General features: G+C 39.6%; 1 protein-coding gene and 1 long non-coding RNA gene across 9 annotated transcripts in view; one reads left to right on the top strand and one right to left on the bottom strand.

The window, feature by feature from the left end:
* LOC147366227 (uncharacterized) overlaps positions 1–23,117 on the bottom strand; it is a 514,655-nt gene that overhangs the window by 454,260 nt on the left and 37,278 nt on the right. The gene's annotated exons all lie outside the window — the stretch shown is intronic.
* TXLNB (taxilin beta) overlaps positions 6,832–23,117 on the top strand; it is a 56,435-nt gene continuing 40,149 nt past the window's right edge. The window contains exons 1-3 of one of the 2 annotated variants that reach the window (XM_086318087.1): positions 6,832–6,942; positions 9,659–10,111; positions 20,768–20,859. In XM_086318087.1, the coding sequence (XP_086174213.1) occupies positions 9,673–10,111; positions 20,768–20,859 (531 nt within the window). In that variant the 5' untranslated portion in view covers positions 6,832–6,942; positions 9,659–9,672. The remainder of the gene's footprint in view (positions 6,943–9,658; positions 10,112–20,767; positions 20,860–23,117) is intronic. The other variant, XM_086318088.1, reaches the window with a different exon arrangement.

Raw genomic sequence — 23,117 nt, 5'->3', positions numbered from 1 at the left:
TGAGAACGAAAAGACAAGGGAACAATGCTTTAAATACTCTTATAGAGATGTAAAAAAAAGTTTTATCCAAATTTTTTTTTACATTTTGTAAAAAGATTTATACCTAACCAAACTGTTAAGTACAAGAGTAGCAAAAAGACATTTGAGACATAAAAAATTTCCCACAAATGCCTTCTCAGGAAGCCAAAAGACAATGTGTTTCACTAAATGAGGAAGTAAACCAAGAAAGAGGAAGAATGGAAATCAGGAAACATGAGAGAGGTAAAGGGAATTCCCAGGATGACAGCAAAGGAAGTGCTAGGACCACAGCTGTGCAGCAGACCAAGAAAGTCACCAAACCAGAACAGAGCAAGAAGTCAAGACTCTCAGGGTATTTGTATGTGAAAGTGATATCTCCCAAGAAAATATTAGGATGTATTAATATAGATTACCTGATAGATTTGATCTTGGATGACATTGCATACAGAGGTATTTTACAGAGTTCTTGTACAGTTTGGGAAGACTGAGTGCTCTTAATACTCAACAAATAAAAGAAAAGGCTATCATTAACTCCAAGAAAAACAGAAAGCTGCAAAAGAAAGGAACTATAATCATAGTGTTCTATCTGATTTAGCAGTGAGTTTTATTTCAATAATTAATAGAATATGAATTAAAAATTGATATGTAATTTTCTCAAGAAATAAGGAAAAGGAAAAGGAAAGCAGTGTAAATAATTTAATTCATCTATCATTATGGGAAAATAATAGGTAATGTCAAAAACTGATGTATGGATATCAATATAGGCATATGACACCAATATAGGCATCTTATTTACAAATGAGAAAGTAAATCACAGAAGCAATATCTGTAATAGTTCAATATTTTTACCTGGGGAGCTTTGAGAAGCATGGCAAAGTTAGAGGAAGAGGTAATGGGAAGAGCAAAAGAATATTGGTTCTTGTGATAAGCTTTCTAGTATCATTTGACTTTCAACTATTTTCTTGTTATACTTACAGAACAATGTTATTTTCAAAAAATTAATTTATTCCTTATATTTAATTTTTATTCTTCAAATATTGATTTTATAATACAGCACTGAGCTCTATTAATTTGTCTTTTTAGTTACCTACTCCAGTTCTTTGGGTCTCTATCAGGTTACAGATATATTCTTGGGAGCCCTTGGTTACTGTGTCTGTATTCATTTTAATTGTAATTAATACATGCAGGCATACTTCATCCTACTGACTTGCTTTATTGTGCTTCACAGATACTGCATTTTTTATAAATTAAAAGTCTGTGGCAACCCTACATCTAGCCAAGTCTACTGGTGCCATTTTTTCTCTAATAGCATCTGCTTACTTCATGTTTCTGTGTCACTTTATTTAGGTAATTCTCCAAAAATTTCAAAGTTTTTCATTATTATTATGTTTCTTATGGTGATCTATGATTAGTAATCTTTGGTGTTATTATTGTAATTTGTTGGAACACCACAAACCACACCCATATAAAATGGGAAACTTAATGGATTAAGTGCTGCTGGTGTTCTGACTGCTCCACCAACCAGCTGTTTCCCTGTCTCTCTCTTTATCCTCAGGCATCCCTATTCCCTGACACATGATAATATTAAAATTAGGCCAAATAATAACCCTACAATGGCTTCTAAGTGAAAGGAAGAGTCATATACTTTTCACTTTAAATCAAAAGCTAGAAATGACTACACTTAGTGAGGAAGACCTGTTGAAAGCCAAAACAGGGCAAAAGCTAAGTCTTACGCAACAAAAGTTATGAATGTAAATGTTCCTGAAGGAAATTAAAAGTGCTATTCCAATGAATACATGAATGATAAGCAAAACAGCCTTCTGGCCAATAAGGAGAAAGTTTTAGTGGTCTGGATAGAAAATCAAACCAGCCACAACATCCCCTTAAGCCAAAGTCTAATCCAGAACAAGGCTCCAACCCTATTCAATTCTGTGAAGGCTGAGTGAGGTGAGGAAGCTGAAGAAGAAAAGCATGAATCTAGCACAGATTGGTTCATGAGGTTTAAGTAAAGAAGCCATCTCCGTTGTATAAAAGTACAAGGTGAAGCAGCAAGTGCTTGATGTAGAAGCTACAGCAAGTTATCCAGAAGACTTACTAAATGTAATTCATGGAGGTGGCAACACTAAAAAGTTTTTCAGTGTAGACAAAACAGTCTTATTTTGGAAGAAGATGCCATCTAAGATCTTCATAGCTAAAGAGTCAATGCTTGGCTTCAAAGCTTCAAAGGACAGGCTGACTCTCTTGTTAGAAAGAGAAGTTGAAACCAGTGTTCATTCAGCATTCCAAAAATCCTACGGTCCTTAAAAATTATGCTAAATCTACTCTGCCTATGCTCTACGAGTAGAGCAACAAAGTCTGGATGACAGCACATCTACTTACAACATCCGTTCAGTTCAGTTGCTCAGTCGTGTCCAACTCTTTGTGACCCCATGAATCGCAGCACGCCAGGCCTCCCTGTCCATCACCAACTCCTGGAGTTCACTCAGACTCACGTCCATTGAGTCAGTGATGCCATCCAGCCATCTCATCCTCTGTCATCCCCTTCTCCTCCTGCCCCCAACCCCTCCCAGAATCAGAGTCTTTTCCAATGAGTCAACTCTTCGCATGAGGTGGTCAAAGTATTGAAGTTTCAGCTTTAGCATCAATCCTTCCAAAGAACACCCAGGACTGATCTCCTTTAGAATGGACTGGTTGGATCTCCTTGCAGTCCAAGGGACTCTCAAGAGTCTTCTCCAACACCACAGTTCAAAAGCATCAATTCTTCGGCACTCAGCTTTCTTCACAGTCCAACTCTCACATCCATACATGACCACTAGAAAAACCATAGCCTTGACTAGACAGACCTTTGTTGGCAAAGTAATGTCTCTGCTATGCTACCTAGGTTGGTCATAACTTTCCAAGGAGTAAGCGTCTTTTAATTTCATGGCTGCAACCACCATCTGTAGTGATTTTGGAGCCCCCCAAAATAAAGTCTGACACTGTTTCCATTGTTTCCCCATCTATTATTTTCCATGAAGTGATGGGACCAGATGCCATGATCTTCGTTTTCTGAATGTTGAGCTTTAAGCCAACTTCTTCACTCTCCTCTTTCACCTTCATCAAGAGGCTTTTTAGTTCCTCTTCACTTTCTGCCATAAGAGTGGTGTCATCTGCATATCTGAGGCTGTTGATATTTCTCCCAGCAATCTTGATTCCAGCTTGCGCTTCTTCCAGCCCAGCATTTACTGAATATTTTAAGCCAACTGTTGAGACCTACTGCCCAGAAAAACAGATTCCTTTCAAAAGATGGTTGTTTACTGACAAAGCACCTGGTCATCCAAGTGTTCTGATGGAGATACACTATGAGATTAGTGTTGTTATCATGCCAGCTAACACAATTTCATTCTTTAGCCTACAGATCAAGGAATAATTTCAACTTTTAAGTCTTATCATTCAAGAAATACATTTTTAAGGCAATAGTTGCTATAGATGGTGATTCCTCTGATGGATCTGGGCAAAGTAAATTGAAAAATTTCTGGAAAGGATTCACCATTCTAGATGCGTTTAAGAACATGAAGTGAAGACGTGAAGTGAAGTCGCTCAGTCATGTCCGACTCTTTGCAACCCCATGGACTGTAGCCTACCAGGCTCCTCTGTCCATGGCATTTTCCAGGCAATAGTACTGGAGTGGATTGCTATTTCCTTCTCCAGGTGATCTTCCCAACCCAGGGATCAAACCCGGGTCTCCCGCATTGTAGACAGACGCTTTACCATCTGAGCCACCAGGGAAGTCCTAAGAACATGAGAAGAGGTCAAAATATCAACATTCATGGGAGTTTGGAAGAAGTTGATTCCAGACCTCATGGATGACTTTGAGGGACTGAAGACTTCCGTGGAGGAAGTAGCTGCAGAGGTGAAACAGAATTAAAAATGAAGCCTAAAGATGTGACTAAATTGCTGCAATCTCATGACAAAACCCTTAACAAACAAAGAATTTCTTCTTATGCATGAGCAAAGAAAAGTGGTCTCTTGGGATGGAATCTACTGCTGATGAAAATTCTGTGAAAACTGTTGAAATAACAGCAAATAATTTAGAATTTTATATAAATTTAGTTCATAAAACAGCAGCAGGAAGGAAAGACTAATTTTGAAAGGAGCTCTACTGTGGGTAAGATGCTATCAAATAGGACTGCATGCTACAGAGAAATCACTTGTCAAAGGAAGAGCTAATCAATGCGGCAAACTTCACTGTTGTCTTATTTTAAGAAATTACCACAGCCAGCCATCCTTGAGCAACCACAATTCTGATAAGTCAGCAGCCAACCCTGAGGCAAGACTCTATCTCAGCAAAAATATTATAACTCACTGAAGGCTCATATGATGGTGAGCATTTTTTAGCAAAATAGTATTTCTTAAATTAAGCTATGTACATTTTTTAAGATAATGCTATTGCACACTTAATAAAGTATAGAACAATGCTAACATAATTTATATACACTGGGAAGTTATAAAGTTCATGTAACTTGATTATAGCAATATTACCTTTATTTTGGTGGTCTGGAACTGAACTGCAATATCTCCAAGGTATGCCTGTATAAGCCAATTCTGGGTCCTCTGGGTAGCTGTCATATCCATGTTAACACATGTATCTTTCATTTTGTGTCTTCAATATCATGTGCATATCTAGTTAAATCAGCTCAAAACAGCACTATTTTAATAATTGCAGGAACATGAGAAAGAGCAGTAAATGGTGTATTCGTATCAAATGAAGTCCGATTGAAATTATGGCAGGTCATATGAATGAAACTTATGTAGTAATCTGAATGGACCAAGAGTTGATGAAATGGAGTCATTTTACAAAGCACATTGTAAAAGAATACCATGAACTCAAAAGGACCAGTATTCACGTTGCAAGTAACAACTCGGGTTCAGCAAAATATTATGTGTCACATGCAAGTAATGTTGTTAGTATGAATTGTATTTATTGTTTTCATATGGTTTTCAAAGTAATATTTTTTAAAATTCTATCATATAATAATTAAATATCAGAAGGTTATACCTATTTTTATATCAGTATATATTGGTACAAGTAATAATGCAATAACTTGTTTCAGTCATAGTGAGTTCTTTTTCTTCCTTTAATTTCAACATTAAGTTATTCTGTTAAGAGAATATGTACATTACTTATACTTGAGAAGCACTGATGAAATATTGTTTGTTATTTACCGAGAGACCGCTCTGGAATGGTTTGCTACAATCCAATATGAAGTATCACTCACTATGGCCCTCACCAAGCACTCATTAACTTCAAAGGAAGTACTTTTTTCTCACTCGTTTTAATTCATCAATTTCATTATCAAATGATGCAATAAACAGCATCATTGTCTTCCTCTCTGGGATTTCTTTATCCTGTCCTCCACTTACTAGGTATCCATCTATACATAATCAATGCCTCCCTTGAACTCAGAGAAAGGGGTGAGAAAGTTTGGGAGTAGGATATTTTAGTTTCCTTTTGCCGCCATAAACAAGTTACCACAAATCTAGTGGCTTATAAACAATACAAATTTCTTCTTTTATAGTTCTGAAGGTCAGAAATTCAAAATGAGTTTCACTGGGCTGAAACCAGGTGTCAGCAGAATTGCATCCCTTCTGCAGGACTGTGAGAAGAATCTGCTTCCTTGTCTTTTCCAGCCTCTCGAGACTCCTCACATTCCCTGGCTTGTGTCCCTCCATCACTCTGGCCTCTGCTTAGATCACCAAGTCTACTTTTCTGACCTGACCCTCTCTCATCTTTAAGGACCCTTGTGATTACATGGGAACCATACAGTAATTGTGGATAATCTCTCTATCTCAAGATCCTTAAGTGGATCACATCTGCAAAGTCTCCTTCACCACGTAAAGCAGCATATTCACATGTTCCTGAGATTAGGGTGTGGAAGCCTTTCTAGCGGCATGATCCTGCCTAACACAGTGGGTATCGGTATGTCAGCCAGTCTCAAGAGGAGAAGCTCTGATGGAGGAATCCGATTTGGAAACGTGTGGGAACACATTCTCCAGAAACAGGAGAAAAGGGGAATGGACGTAGGTTAAGAAAAAGAACCGTTATATGGTCAATGAAGAGGAAGTTCTTTTTCTGAGGATTAAGCAACAGGTTCAGGATTTGAGAAGGGAGGAAAGACCTGGAAATGTCACTGTGGGAGATGGGAAAATCTGCAACTAAAGAAGAAAAAGCAACTGCTTCCCTGAGGCTTATTTGAATAAAGGCAGTTACCTGAGTAAGACACGGGGTTGGAGGTCATACCAATTAGCATGTACATGAAGATGCACTAAACCCACTGCCAAATGAGCCATCTAAATTTATATTCAAATTTTACAATGAAACCAAATAATGACATCAGAATTAAAGTGCTTCTACTACCTCTTTCCTTTATGCCATTGTTCCTCTTTTTCCTTGATTCCTATTAGAAACTTGACACTAATTAAGCTAGCATACGAAGGAGGGGGAAAAAAAGATGAATCACAGGGCACACTGGAAATAAACCAAGAAATAAGAAAACTTGATCTCTGCCCCAAAGAACAACCATAGTGAAAAACTGCACTAGCAATGGGCATGTGTACTGAGAGTTTAAACTTTTTAAAGGACAAAACTAGGAGTCTGCTAAGATCTACCAGCCGCTTCTTTTTCCTAGGACATTTGCCCAGGAGACTGCTAGTAAAGCCTGGTGTATTTCTCTCTGGCTGTGTCACAGGATGTTCTTCCTCCCCCCACCCCCCACCACCCCCGCTCTGCTCTCCCACTGCTCGCGTGTGTACGTGTGTGTTTGGTTTCTCTCTACACTGTAAGAGCGCAGCTGCCCGCCGGGCTCCTGCTGTTGCTGCTGCTCTGACTAGCTTTTGCTGCCTCTTGCCTCTCCTTTCTCTTTCTGCTTAGCTCCTTGCATTCTGGTAAGTATGACAAACACTCCCCCGAGCCCTGTGAGATGTAGGGTGCGGTTTGTGGTGTTCGAAACTTGCAACTTTGAGACTGCCAGTGAACTGCTGAAGAACTTTCCATTGTTTTATTTATAAGTAAAATGTGTTGCTCAGGAAGGGATGTGTGTGTGAGTGTGGTCATCTAACGGGACTGCCAGGACAAGTGAAAAATAAAATTCTCTCTCAGAGGAGGCAAAAGATGGGCAATAAAGTTTGTAGAAGATAAAACTTAGAAATAAGTTTTTGCTGTAAAACTAATTGATAAAGAGACAATTTACAAATAACAAGAGTTTTTTTATTTTTATTTTTTGTTTTTGTCCTCTTGGGATCTTGTTGAGGCTACTTTTAGAAAATGAGTTGTTCTGTGGTTTACAATGACTCAGTTATTCTGTTTTAAAGTAAATGTGGAGCATGAGTTTAAAGGAGATCATGCACTTAATATAAAAAACATCAATGATTATGGCCTCTGATGAATGAAGAATAAATCAAATACAAACAAAACATTTGTATTCAAACTAACCACACTAAAACTCCTCTGGACAGCTGGTTTTAAACTCATTGCTTTGAAGTCTGGTTTACTTTAGATTTTATTTCATCCTCAGAAGCCCCCCTAACACTTTAAAACCCATGTATGGGTTTAAACCAATCAATGTTTACTGTTTTCAATTTGATTTAAAAAATATTCTCTTCCTTTTAGTTCTAAAGATGAGGTGTTAAAGGCCAGGGCTTCTTTTAGAAAAGCTTAAAATAACTACTGGCTGGACAGCAGGTGCCATGGATCTTTCTCCAAGTTCAGGGGAAGCGTAAGTTATATATAGATGAGTGCACCCAACAAGCAGGGGTCAGGATAAAGAATTCCAGTGATGAAGACAATGAAGCTGTTTACTGCATCATTTGATAAGAAAGATGGTGAATTAAAATAAATGAGAGAAAACAGTTCTTCCTTCAAAATTAGTGAGTACTTCCTTCAAAATTGGTGAGGGCCGCAGGTGGGTGGCAATGTCTGGACACTGAATTTTCTGTTCTTATTGCACTGGAGCATTTGACTTCACCTGCCCTGAGAAGGGGAGGAGGAAGCTGTATAGTGCATGGAGCAGTGTGTTTTTGTTTTCACTTTCATGCCAACAGCAAAACCTGCAGATTATTAGGACCCTGTCATAATTTCATGCTGCCAATTAGCAGCACCACCATTAATTATTATTCACAAGTAAAATGCACCACAACTTAAAGGCAGAAGCCAAACATATTGCAACTCTAGAAATGGTGACAGCCAGCCACCCTAGAAAGCCTGATTCAGCCCATCCCTCACTCCCTATTTCCAAAGGGATTACTTGGGATTATTACATTATACTTGGATTATTTCCCTGGTTCATTCCCTCCCTGCTTTTAAGACATTTCTACTTCTTAAAAATTATTGTTATCCTAGAGCTTCTTGACTGAGATGAGAAAGTCGTAATATATTGGGGTGTTTTTACCCCTAAAAGAAAGTCAGTTTTTATATTGGAACAAACAACAGAAAGACAGAATGTTTGCTCAGTTGCATCTGACTCTTTGTAATCCCATGGACTGTAGCCTGCCAGGCTTCTCAGTCCATGGGATTTCCCAGGCAAGAGTACTGGAATGGGTTGCTATTTCCTTCTCCAGGGGATCAAACCCAGATCTCCTGCATTGAGGGCAGATTCTTCACCAACTGAGCCACCAGGGAAGCCCTCATTGGAACAAAATGGTATAGAAATTCAAGGAATTTTCATTATGAGTATCACCATGTTTCCATACACGTTCATTAGTTAATCTACATCTTTCCTCATGCAGTCTTATTCTAAAAATGATGCTGGTTTGAATCTCAAAAAAGTGTTTTTTTCTGATTAATAAGTACATGTTGCTCATCTGGGAAAGGGAAAATACCAGAAAAGCAAGTATTTCCTGTATCCAGTATAATAATTGATCTATATTAATGGGCTCATGGGTTTCCCTGGTAGCTCAGATGGTAAAGAATCTGCCCCCAATGCAGCTGGGTTCAACACCTGGGTCTAAAAGATCCCCTGGAGAAGGAAGTGGCAATCCACTCCAGTATTTTTGCCTGGAGAATTCCATGGACAGAGGAGCCTCGTGGGCTACAGTCCATTGGACTACAAAGAGTCAGACACGACTGAGTGACTAACACACAATGGGCTCATACTAATCAATATGCACTAAAATAGAGTTTAGACTGTTACTATTATGAGTGATTTTAGTAAGGTCAGTGGCTCTTATATTCAATGTTTAAACTTTAGGAGAAAAGTATCAATTTAAATTTAGACATTAAATGTAGATTAAACATTAAAGTATTTCCAATTATTGTAAATCTACATAGAATTATAGATGAGAATGGTAACACAAAATGGTTATTCTAAGCAAATGACAGATATGACCATGAAAAATAATACCTTGAATTAATCTGTTAATGTCAATAATAGGAGATACTATTGGAAATTAAAGACCAAAATCAAACATATGCTAACGGTATGACTTAATTTGGAAATGCTTCTCACTGTTCCTACCCAACTAACTGCAATATCAATGCAATATGAATGCACAGATATTCATTCTGTGTTAGAGACTGTAATCAGTAGGTACCAGTGTGGGGATAGCCTTACCATGTGCCTGTAACTGGGTTAACTACATCAACCCTGGCTGTGCTTACCACCAGATACCACTCCCAGTATGGAGAGCAATCAGCCTGGGCAGCTGTCGGGGGAGCCACCATCAACACCTGTGAGGGACAGTTCAGCACTGTCCAGTCAAAACGGCCTGGAGAAGCAAAACGATCTGGACCGCTCAACCCCACTCCCAGCACCAGAGCAGGCGGCAGGTATACAGCTGGAACGGGGACCCCACGATATCTCTGAAGAGTTGAACCGACAACTGGAAGACATCATTAACACGTACGGGTCCACTGCCGGCGCGGCAGGGAAGGAGGGTACCACCATGGTCAAGGAGCAGCCTGAGAACACAGACCCCCCTGACAATGAGGATGGAGACTGTGAGGAGGCCCCTGAAGAGGTGGAGAGAGAACCTGCAGCCACTGGAGAGCCATCCACAGCCAAAGAGCCTGCCAGCAACAAAGAGCAAAAACTGGAGAAGAAAATTCTAAAAGGATTAGGCAAGTAGTTACATTCTAATGTATGATTTTTCTTTGAATTATTCCTAAAATGGGGCACTTCCAACCTTTGCTAAAAGCCACACCTCATACTTGGATTTTAACACAATAGCTTCCTTCGGGATCGCCCTACATCTTCTCTTACTATACTTGTCCCCAGCCCCCTCCCCTTCAACAGAACTAAAATGAACTTTTCAGTATGTTACCCATCTACTCTCTGTCCCCTGTGTTTTCCCACTGCTCATAGAACAAAGACCAGACTTCTTAACATTGTCTTTCAGGCCTTAATATCTAACCCCAACCAGCTTTATCTCTCATCAAGTTACCCCCAAAGCCTCTTTTCTGAACACGCTGTCCTGATTAACACCATTACTGTCATCACCGCCATCTAGTAGTTGGTCATTCTCATCTTCTCTTTCAGTTCTTTCAACAGGCCATGCTCCACTCCCCCACAGGCCCATGTCCATTCTATTTTCTCTACCTAGAAATCCCTCCCCATTTCCCAGTTCTGCCCTCTCAGCACTTAACTCATCACTTAGGTCACAACTTAAATGGCATTTTCCTAGTCTCAACCTGAAGTCTTCTTGTTTTCCATTTCAGTTGTACTATGTATCTTTCCTTCCTGACATTTACATTTGAGAGTATACATTTATTTTTGTGATTATTTGATTAATACATCTCATCCCCACTAGCTCTTTTATCTCAAGAGCAGGGGCAATGTGTGTATGTGTACATCATTGGATGTCTAGCATCTAGAACAGTGGTTGACATGTGCTAGGTGCTCAATGAATACATGCTGAATATCTGTTATAAGGATGAATGAGTGAGTGAATGAATGAAAAGGAAATTGTTCAAAGCAAAGCTAGTGGAATCTAGATTTAAACAAAGTCTAAATATAGGGATGCTTTTGTATATAAAATGATTGTCACTGGATCACTTGAGTATTTCCATTACTACATATATAAAGTATTTTTTATTTTAATAAAACTTCAGAAATATATTAATTATAGAATGTTGAAAATTGCAGAGAATACTTTCACTCTAATTAGTTCACTGGTTCAGCAAATATTTACTAATGCCTAGTCTTTATGAGGTACACAAAGATAAAAAAAAAAGATCTTTGGTTAAGGACTCTAAGTCTAGAGAGAAAGTAGACACGTACACTAACTGCTATGTGGGATAAGTGCTAGAACAGGCACAGGAAATTGTTAGGAGAGCATGGGATAGGGGGTTTGGTAACACTGAAAATGGCTCTACAAGAAGGGTGAGAGAGTTAATTTTTTAGCGATGAGTGAGGGCATGTTACTACACATATGAGTGTCCTCTGCCTGTCTTCCTTGGTGAAATTTCACTGAAACACTCACTACAATCACCACCTCCTATGTGATACATTCCCTGACATGCCCAGGTAGAGTCAGCATCATCTTCTGTAGTTCTCCATTAAACTTTCTGCAGCAATCATCTGTTTATATACCTGTATCCCAAGCTGGAGGGAGATTATCTATTGAGATAGTGGTCACATCTTGCTAATTTCTGGAAGCCGGTGTGGCAGAGTGAAAGATCATGGGCACTGGAGTCAGAACTGGGTTCAGACTTCAGTGAACAGGTTATGTGCAAACCCCAAAGTATGTCTGTGCTGGCATAGGACCTCACTATGAGATTTAAAACCACTGCTGGTAATGCTTTCAAGAAGGGCTAAAAGACACATTCAAACAGCTACTTTACCTACTCAGCATAAAGATTAACTCAGATAATACCAAGTTCTAAAGTGCAAGGTTGGAATCACTCTAGTGTTTGGAACTTCGGGAAAGAGAATAAAGTTGCGCTGTGTTATAGAGGTATTTTTTGTTCTCTATCCAAGGCATCTCAGAAATAAGCTTTTGCATTAGTCACTGTTAAACTTTCCATTGTTGAAAGTTAAGTCGCTCAGTCGTGTCCAACTCTTTGCGACCCCATGGACTGTAGCCCACAAGGCTCCTCTGTACATAGGATACTCCAGGCAAGAATACTGGAATGGGTTGCCATTTCCTTCTCCAGGGGATCTTCCCGACCTAGGGATTGAACCCAGGTCTCCTGCATTGCAGGCAAACACTTTAACCTCTGAGCCACCATAAAATCACATTGCAAAGGTGAATGATTTCAAGTGGTTCTAACCAGGAAAGACCTTTGGCTTTATCACTCTAAAACTACTTCTACATAGGAATTTGTGTGTGTTATAATGGGGGATAGGTATGAAGAAAGCAGGGGTAAAGTTAAAGATGACCGATTTTGGTTTCTACTCTGTCTTCCACGAGTTATTTCAAAATCTGTATTAACCTCAGGTGCTGCTGTGTTCAGTAGCTCAGTCATGTCCAACTCTGCAACCCCATGGACTGTAGCCCTGCCAGACTCCTCTGTCCATGTCATTTTCCAGGCAAGAATACTAGAGTGGGTTGCCGTTTCCTACTCCAGGGGATCTTTCTGATCCAGGCATCGAACGTGGGTCTCCTGTACTAGCAGGATTCTTTACCTGATTCTTTACTGCACAGATGCACTGGGAAGCGTATTAACCACATATTTACTTCCCTGGTGGCTCAGACAGTAAAGCATCTGCCTACAATGTGGAAGACCAGGGTTCAATCCCTGGGTTGGGAAGATCTCCTAGAGAAGGAAATGGCAACCCACTCCAGTATTCTTGCCTAAAAACTCCCATGGACGGAGGAGCCTGGTAGGGCTACAGTCCATGGGGTCACAAAGAGTCAGACATGACTGAGTGACTTCACACTTTCCTTTACCAAATAATCAAAAAAATTTAGAGAAAGAAGAAAATGTCACAACTAATTCTGTCATTATATATAAATTAACAAAGTTCAATTGAATGTGTTTATCAGGACCGATGTTTGTGATCAGAATGCCCACATGGGTGCATGCTAATTACATGTGTATAAGCCGCTGATACTTTCAAGCTGTTCCTCTGAAGACTGTTGGTATATTCTCTAAACACTGTACTATTTCAGCTACATTATGAGTTAAACAGTATTTTTAGGCTAATTTAAATATGTAACCACCTTTTTAAACATCATTTCAATTGCCTGCAAGTGGCTTCAACAAACTGCTTGGCTCTTTATCAATTAAATGACATTATTATGTCATTTAAACTATGGTCTAGACTAATGATTTCAAACTTAACTATGCATTGGAATCAAATACAGAATTTGTCAAAAATGCCATTCCTGAGCAAAGAGATTCAGAATCGGTAGGTCTGGATTGGGGCCAAGGCACTCTGGGTAATGTTGACACAAACAGATTGTGGAAGCAATGGTTTTATGCTTCAGAAAATGCTTCCTCTACCTTTCTGGAAAAAATATAAAGTCCCAGCTGTAGTCTTCTTTTAGAAACTATTCAGAACTTTTACAGACTTTGAGTATGTCATTCAATCCATATTTAAGACATATCCTTAGTCTTTGCTTACGTATTTGATCAAAGACCAATCTTTAATTATTGTATGTTTGTCAGATAACATTTGCTTTATTGATATTTTTGAGATACTGAAATGTTCTGAATCTCTAACCCAAATTTTTCCAAAGTATATGCTTAGGGATATTTGAAATTTCAGACCAAGATAGTTTCCCAACTGCCAGAATTCTCTGACCTTTAACATACACAACAGTGAAAATCTCCAAGAGTAATGGGCATAGTTTATAATATTTCCTAAACTTATTGGACCAAAAACATCCATCTTTCACAGAACACTGATTAATATCTGGGAAATGTCTCTACAATCCAAGTACCCAGGACTTGTTTTTCCTTTACAGGCTGCATATCCTCCCACTAGTAACACACTGTACACCAGAGCAGTTGAGGGAACACTAAAATCTCTTTAGTTGGTGGAGTCACTTTCTCCTTGGCACTGAACAAAATAAAAACAGATTCCCCACTAGACAGCACTATGACCTGTCCTGTTAACGTCTAAGTATGTCCCTTCCTCCCCTCACCCCATCCTCCAGCTCACAGGTGTCTTATTCATCTCTTCTCTATCAACACTATGTGAGTGGCACAAGTACCACATAGTAAGAAGCACAAAACAATGATAAATGTAATATCCCTTTTGATAATCAGGTTGATGACCGATTGAGTAGGGAATCATGGGTCTGAAGCATAAATCTGGGAGAAAAACAAAGCTGATCCACAGGTCTATTATGAGCTCAGAATTTATCTAGTCAATGTATCAATTTCTAGATAGGAAAATTAAAGCCTAGAGAGTTTTAAAGTCTGCCCCCAAAAGTTATTCAACTAATTGATGTGATTGTGCGATTAGTCATAAAGAAAGCAAAGTGCAGACCTAAAGTCACTAATGTTCAGGACCAAAGATAGACTAATTGGTATGTCGGTTGAGAAGCATTTAGCTGAGCTATAGTTCAGTTTAATGGGTTTCATCTTTCCAGTTACAGGGGAGTTTCAGTTCTACCTTCTGAGTAGCATCTTGACTAGGACACTGGCTTTCTAAAGTCTTTACAGCTATTGACTTACTCTGCCTTAGAACGGTCACCTTCCCAGGTGGTCTATTTTATAAGATTTTAGCTTGATTTCTAGTTTCACTCTGAGAAGGAAACAAACTGTAGCTTTGAAACAAATGCTAAATTTTCTGGAAGAAATGGTAGAAGACCAGAGGAATTTAGGGGAGAAAGGAATCCACAGAGACTGAAGGGTTCATGAACAGATGCATAGGGATGCTCAAACTTAGGTCAGATCCTGAAAAGAGAAGAGGGTTTAGAGGAGTAAGTGAAGTAAGGGAAAAATAATTGTTTGGGGTAAAATGATTAGTACTTTCTTCTGACCCAAGTTGGAAATTGATATATTTATTTCTTACTGCTTTTTCCAATTTTTTCTTTTTTATTGTAAAGTTTTGTTTTATTTTGTTTTCCCTGGAAAAATCTCATTATTCAGTTCAGTTCAGTTCAGTCACTCAGCTGTGTCCAAATCTTTGCAACCCCATGGACTGCAGAACGCCAGGCTTCCCTATCCATCACCAACTCCCAGAGATTTCTCAAACTCATGTCCATTGAGTCAGTGATGCTATCCAATCATCTCATCCTCTGTCATCCCCATCTCCTCCTGCCTTCAACCTTTCCCAGCATCAGGGTCTTTTCCAATGAGTCAGTTCTTCCTATCAGGTGGCCAAACTATTGGAGCTTCAGCTTCAGCATCAATTCCTCCAATGAATATTTAGGACAGATTTCCTTTAGGATGGACTGGTTGTATCTCCTTGCAGTCCAAGGGACTCTCAAGAGTCTTCTCCAACACCACAGTTCAAAATCATAGCTCTTCAGTGCTCAGCTTTCTTTATGGTCCAACTCTCACATCGACACATAACTACTGGAAAAACCATAGCTTTGACTAGATGGACCTTTGTTGGCAGAGTAAGGCCTCTGCTTTTTAATATGCTATCTAGGTTGATCATAGCTTTTCGTCCAGGGAGCAAGCGTCTTTTAATTTCATGGCTGCAGTCACCATCTACAGTGATTTTGGAGCCCAAGAAAATAAAGTCTATCACTGTTTTGATTGTTTCCCCATCTATCTGCCATGAAGTGATGGGACTGGATGCCATGATCTTAGTTTTTTGAATGTTGAGGGTTTTTTTTTTTTTAATATTTATTTTTATTTGGCTGCACAGGGTCTTAGTTGTGGCATGTGGGATCTAGTTTCCCAACCAGGGATCAAAGCCAGGGCCCCAGCACTGAGAGCTCAGAGTCTTAGCCACTGGACCACCAGGGGAGTCCCGAATGCTAAGCTCTAAGCCAGCTTTTTCACTCTCCTCTTTCACTTTCATCAAAAGGGTCTTCAGTTCCTCTTCTCTTTCTGCCATAAGGGTGGTATCATCTGCATATCTGAGGTTATTGATATCTCTCCCAGCAATCTTGATTCCAACTTGGCTTCATCCAGCCTGACATTTTGCACACTCTGCATGTAAGTTAAATAAGGAGGGAGACAATATACAGCCTTGATGTAGTCCTTTCCTGATTTGGAACCAGTCTGTTGTGCCATGTCCAGTTCTAACTCTTGCTTCTTGACCTGTATACAGATTTCCCAAGAGGCAGATCAGGTGGTCTGGTACGTCCATCTCTTTAAGAATTTTCCACAGTTTCTTGTGATCCACGATCCACACAGTCAAAGACTTTGGCATAGTCAATAAAGCAGAAGTAGATGTTTTTCTGGAACTCTCTTGCTTTTTCCATGATCCAACGGATGTTGGCAATTTGATCTCTGGTTCCTCTACCTTTTCTAAGTCCAGTTTGAACATCTGGAAGTTCACAGTTCATGTACTGTTGAAACCTGGCTTGGAGAATTTTGAGCATTACTTTGCTAGCATGTGAGATGAGTACAATTGTGTGGTAGTTTGAACATTCTTTGGCATTGCCTTACTTTGGGATTGGAATGAAAACTGACCTTTTCCAGTCCTGTGGCCACTGCTGAGTTTTCCAAATTTTCTGCCATGTTGAGTGCAGCACTTTCATAGCATCATCTTTTAGGATTTGAAATAGGTCAACTGGAATTCCATCACCTCCACAAGCTTTGTTTGTAGTGATGCTTCCTAAGGCCCACTTGACTTTGCATTCCAGAATGTCTGGCTCTAGGTGAATGATCATACTGTCGTGATTATCTGGGTCACGAAGATCTTTTTTGTATAGTTCTTCTATGTATTCATGTATGGATGTGAGAGTTGGACTGTGAAGAAGGCTGAGCATCGAAGAATTGATGCTTTTGAACTGTGGTGTTGGAGAAGACTCTTGAGAGAAGACCCCTTGGATTACAAGGAGATCCAATCAGTCCATTCTGAAGGAGACCAGCCCTGGGATTTCTTTGGAGGGAATGATGCTAAAGCTGAACTCCAGTACTTTGGCCACCTCATGTGAAGAGTTGATTCATTGGAAAAGACTCTGATGCTGGGAGGGATTGGGGGCAGGAGGAGAAGGGGATGACAGAGGATGAGATGGCTAGATGGCATCACTGACTCGATGGACGTGAGTTTGAGTGAACTCTGGGAGTTGGTGATGGACAGGGAGGCCTGGCGTGCTGCGATTCATGGGGTCACAAAGAGTCGGACACGACTGAGCGACTGATCTGATCTGATCTGATCTGTGTATTCTTGCCACGTCTTCTTAATATCTTCTGCTTCTGTTAAGTCCATACCGTTTCTTCCTTTACTGTGCCCATCTTTGAATGAAATGTTCCCTTGGTGTCTCTAATTTTCTTGAAGAGATCTCTAGCCCTTCCCATTCTATTGTTTTCCTCTATTTGCACTGATCACTGAGGAAGACTTTCTTATCTCGTCTTGCTAATCTCATTATTAGGCTCAGTTTTTTTTCTTTTTAGGAAAGCTTTCTTTATAGTTATAGCTAAGAAACTGCTAGTAGTTTAAACACATAAAACTGATTTTTCTTCTTGTGTCTGACACTGTCACCTAATGACCCCATTTCCTAAAATTGTAATGACAGCCTTTCTTATGAGATGATTGGTCTAATCCCTCCTCCACACAATCGCACACAGCACTGTAGTCCAGCAAAAATTTAATGGACATGTAAAAACTAAGCTCTCTCATGTTACAAAGTTATGGATTATGTACATGTTTGTCTCCAATTTCTTGGATTTTTTTTTGTAGAAATCATTTTTGAAGGGTGGACTGATGCATCTGAATGTTCAACTTCTATACAAAATAATTTAGAAAGATGGTAACAATAACCCGGTGTACGAGACAGCAAAAAAGACACTGATGTATAGAACAGTCTTATGGACTCTGTGGGAGAGGGAGAGGGTGGGAAGATTTGGGAGAATGGCATTGAAACATGTAAAATATCATGTAAGAAACGAGTTGCCAGTCCAGGTTCGATGCACGATACTGGATGCTTGGGGCTAGTGCACTGGGACGACCCAGAGGGATGGTATGGGGAGGGAGGAGGGTTCAGGATGGGGAACACATGTATACCTGTGGCGGATTCATTTTGATATTTGGCAAAACTAATACAATTATGTAAAGTTTAAAAATAAAATTAGAAAAAAAAATAAAATAAAATAAAAAAAGAGAATATGAGAGCAGAAAAAGACCTTAGCAAGTGTGTCAATTTAAAAAAAAAAAAAAAAACTGTTCTCATTGTTAGAAAAACTAAAGGGAGAGAAGATACTGAACACAGAAAAAGAGATCCTCACTCACTGGCCTCACTCAAGTGTTTCTATCTTTCCCAAAAGAAGCATGATATGGTTTTCTGGTTGATACTCACATTGAGAGCTATGCTAAGCATACATTAAAGGTCACAGGTGTCTTTCCTCCAGTTGATCACAAAGTTGTTTTCTGGACAGTGTTTATTTGATTTACAAGATATTCGTGTGCACAGGTTGGCTCTGTTTAGTTCCATTATTACCAAGATTCACTAAACACTTGCCATGGACCAAACACTATAAGAGGTTCCAGGCCAGACATGATCAACAGTACAGTCTCCTGCCTTTAATGGGTGATCCTCTAACCCAGGACAGCAGTCATCACATGAGCGCCTTCCACAAACTGAAGACCAGGGTGAAGGGATGGCCAGACCAACACAAGCCATCCCTGCTACTACAGAAATCTCTCAAAGCCAGGCCTGGTTGGGGTGGGACAGCAGAGTTTATCAGTTTAAAGGTAATGTTATGCCATAGGCCATAATTGGGTTGCTGGTCGGGCACCACTCACCCCCGCCCTCTCCCCTGTCTCAGATCATGTCTCTAATCTGAACTGACTCACTGGGCAAAGATAGATGAAACCAGCTGTTAGGAATGAGGTCATTTTTTTCTTTTTTCAAAAGAAGCTTCTTTTTATTTCTCTAGGTTTCCCTGGCATCAAAATTCCACATGGGAGTGGAGTGATTTGGAACAAGTAGACAAACCCTGGATCCAAGCCTTGGCTCTGCCAGTGCTAATTACATAACTTTGGGCTTCTCTGGGCTTTCTATTCTTAATCTATAAAGTTAACCAGTTGTCTGGGTGCTCTTTGAAGTTCCTTCTAAACCTAAAATTCTTTGATGCCATTAGAGTTACCAGATTTAGCAAGTGTGAAAACACAAGCCACCCAAGGAACATTAAATTTCAGAGACACCATTGTTTTTTAGTATAAGAGTGTCCCATGTCCTATATTTCACCTGGAAACCCTAATTCCATGATATATTTGCCTCCCCAAGATGAAAACAAAAATTCCAGCAAAGGAGAAACGCCTGTTCTTGTGGGAGAGGTTGTCAAAATTGTTAACATTCTCAAGCAGATTTATATCAGGAAATGTAGGCTCCACTGGGTGGCTTAACCTCTCTATTCAGATAGACAGGGCAGGTATAACAGGTAGGTGAGGATGGGGAAGCTGCCCCACCTTGACCCAACTGTTGGCAAAGACAGTGCAGTGGTACATGTGTGTGAGCCTCAGGGTCCAGCTCCTGCCTGCAACCCTCAACCCTGTGGATACTGAAAGATCTACAGGTATCCCTGTGGATACCAAAGATCCAGTCATCTCAGGAAGGCTATCTGGGAGGTTGAGCTCAAAAGACAAAAAGGAAGAACAATGGGGAAAGAAAAGAAAGAATCAAAGGCTCACTATCAAATAATCATAAACTGATGAGTTTTTAAACATAACACAAACTCCAACTGGGAACAGAAAATGAAACTGCCAACAGAGATTAAGGTCTAGGTGGGAGAAGGGAAGACCCGGGGAGGCTAAACTTGTAACCAAAGAGACACAAAAAGGCCTGGGGAAAAGTGTCTTGGGTCCATTTTCTCTATATATTGACTTTATTCTCTGATAGGAAATACGATCAGAGTCATTCCCACAAAAACTGCATGAAATGGGCTCACACACAGAAACAAGACACTTGGTTTCCGTCCCCAAAAAAGAAAGAGGCACTAAAGGAACAAAACCAAAAACATGGGCAGACTAAACTATCAAGTTTCTCTGCTTTGGGCTGGAATTTTTTTACAGCTCCAGGTATTAATGCCGGCTGCTTTATAGTAGTCAGATATAGGCTGGTTTGCTTCTTCTTCTTCTTTTCTTTTTTTTTTAATAATTAACATGGGGAAATGGATGATTTACTCTTCCATAAAGTCTGTGGTTTTTTAGTCTTCTGAATATTTTCAGAATGTTCACAATTCCCTGGAATATTTAGAGTATAAGGGGAAGTAACTAAGAACGAATTCTTAGGATGGAAATTTAGGGACTACTCTTATAGTCAACATTTATTGAAAATCTACCATGAGCCTGACACTGTACCACACATTTTTATAAACTTCTCAATTAATCACTTATTTTGCAAAGTAGGTGTCATTCCTTTTCAAAGGGAAAAAAAAAAATTTTACATCTGCATCTCAGACAGGTTAAGTGACTTGCCCAAGGCTGGATAGCAAGCAGCTAACAAGTAGATGTGGGTTCAATCCCTGGGTTGGGAAGATCCCATGAAGAAGGGCATAGCAACTCATTCTGCTATTCTTGCCTTAAGAACCCCATGGATAGAGGAGCCTTGGAAGTCTATAGTCCATAGGGTCACAAAGAGTCGGACATGACCAAAGCAACTTAGCACAAGTAGACCACCTGAGATTCCAGCCCTTATCATCTGACTTCAAGTTCAACTCTTAATTCTTAAAATGTCTTTATGGTTTTTGTTTTCTTTTAAGGCAAAGAAGCCAACCTGCTAATGCAAAATCTGAACAAGTTGCAAACTCCTGAGGAAAAGTTTGATTTTTTATTCAAGAAATATGCTGAATTGGTAAGTTCATTGATTAGCCCTTTTGCCAGAAAGATTTAAGCTCTGGTTAGAGCTGAGAAAAGGAGGTTGTTAGCTTTTCAGGTACCTCATTATAGACTATAGCTGGTTACCTCAGGCAAGTCAAAATCAGACTTCACAAAGGCAGAGTTTTTAAAAAGGAAAGAAAGAAACAGAAAAACTGAGGAATAAAAGCAAAAGGAAGAAAGAGAACAGAGTTGGAATCACTCCACCTTCAATTATGTGCATAATTTGAGAGATGGAACAGCAAATTAGAGATAATTAAAAGTTGTGAAAATTTAAAAGTTCTTTTTGGCTTTTCAATGAAACAGAAGTACACTAGAAATAAAAAGTAAACTTTCAACTGGTTCTTAAGCACAGGTTTTTTAAGGGAATGGTCTTCTCAAATAAGGCAGAGGTTGACTTAATTCCACCCCTCAGTTTGTGAAACATTCTCATTTATTCCTGATGAATGCATCCATTCATTCATTCATTCATTCATTTATTCTCCATGATCTACATTCTTCTCCTGTCCCACACAATAGCAAAGCACTTGACATGGATTTTGTTTCCAGTTATAGATCCTCCACATGCAGTCTCCCTCTCAACAAATTAGGGCCCGTGGCAGGAAGAGAAGCCACTCCCAGACTTCAGAGAACTCGTGAAGTAGATGGTCTCCTCACCAGTACTCTTACAATAGTCCACTTGGAAGAAAGAAAAGGGCTCAGCAAAGCCAGCACCACTAGTTTCAGTGAGGCCTCGCAAAAACTGACTAAAGGAGTTGCACCTGAGGTCCATGCACCAGCCCTGAGGTGTAGAAGACCCACTGTGGAGATGTGGCGTCCTCTCAAGTGAGGCTGGGCAATACGCCACCTCATTCTCATTTCTTCTTCTTTTCCTCATTTTTTTTCACTTACTTATTTCTTTCAGAGAAGCAGTGACAGCCCCCTACCCAACAAAACAGTTCCTCCTGGCAGTAGGTCAGACTGCCCCTGAAGGCAGATTTACCTCATATCAAAAAAGCTTAAGAGTCAGGGCCTCTCACTTGCACAGGCACCTGTGAAGCCCTGAAGATGATTCTTTTTTTTTAATCTTCTTTTTTTAAAGAAGGTCTCCAAAACTGAGACCCACAAACCACTCAGGTCACTGGTTGCATCTTATCCCTGTTGATGAAGTAGAGTTTATGAGTGGCTTGTTTACCTTCTTTTTCACTCTGATTTTAGTCCTGTGATCCCTGTATAGTCTTTGCTTTCTCCCTTGTACGTTCATGTACACCATTATGCTGAATTGTCATACAACAGACCCAAAGAAGGGGCTTTCCAGGTGGCGCTACTGGTAAAGAACCCATCTGCCAATGCAGGAGACATAAGAGACTCAGGTTCAATCCTTGGGTCAGCAAGGTCCTCTTGAACAGGGCACACCAATCCACTCCAGTATTCTTGCCTGGAGAATCCAATGGACAGAAGAGCTTGGCAGGCTACAGTCCATAGGGTCACAAAGAGTCAGACACAACTGAAGAGACTTAGCACAGCACATCACAGCACAGCCTCAAAGAAATTCTGAAACCCTGAATGACTAGTGACTGTTTAACTCTGCCAACAATGCTTTTAAATTATTTTTAATCACATAAACCACATCACAATGATATAAGGAAAATGCTGAATACATAAGATATCTCTAATCCTACAGTCTAAAACATGAACACTGACTTAACTGTCTTCCTTTTCAGTTCTACTATACAAAGATACCTTTTGCATAGCTACCATCATTAGGTGCATAGAATTTAATACCTTTTTTTGGCTCATGTGACAATCATTTTCACATGTGTTCTTCATAATTATATTTTGTCAAAGCTATGAAATTTTCCATTAATTGACTTTATTCTACTGGTTCTCTAGTTTGGGGACATTTATATTCTTTCCACTGTTTGTTTTACCAAATATTGGTGCAGTGAACATCAGCATGCATGAGATTTGTTTCTTCTCTTTTATGATCCCAGGGAAAAGTTCCAGAATTGGGATTACTAAATCAAGCAGTATAAATGTTTTTAATGGCCATATTGTTTTCCAAAAGAATGGTATAAATTTCTAAAGCAAGTATTAGTGTATCAATTTTATTGCAACTTGTTTAATATTGCCTGTTAACCACTCATGAACAATTTCAGTGCCATAAAACAGTCAAAAATAATATTTTTCCCCCAAATCTGACCCCATCCTCACTGGTCCGTCCTTGCTCTTTTCAATAATTACTACATTGATTTC

The sequence above is a fragment of the Bos grunniens genome, chromosome 9 (genome assembly GCF_055505025.1).
Source record: "Bos grunniens cultivar Pamir isolate PY7600 chromosome 9, Bosgru_T2T1.0, whole genome shotgun sequence".
Lineage (NCBI taxonomy): Eukaryota > Metazoa > Chordata > Mammalia > Artiodactyla > Bovidae > Bos > Bos grunniens.
Note: the sequence above shows the minus strand (reverse complement) of the source record. Positions and strands in the feature narration are given on the sequence as shown.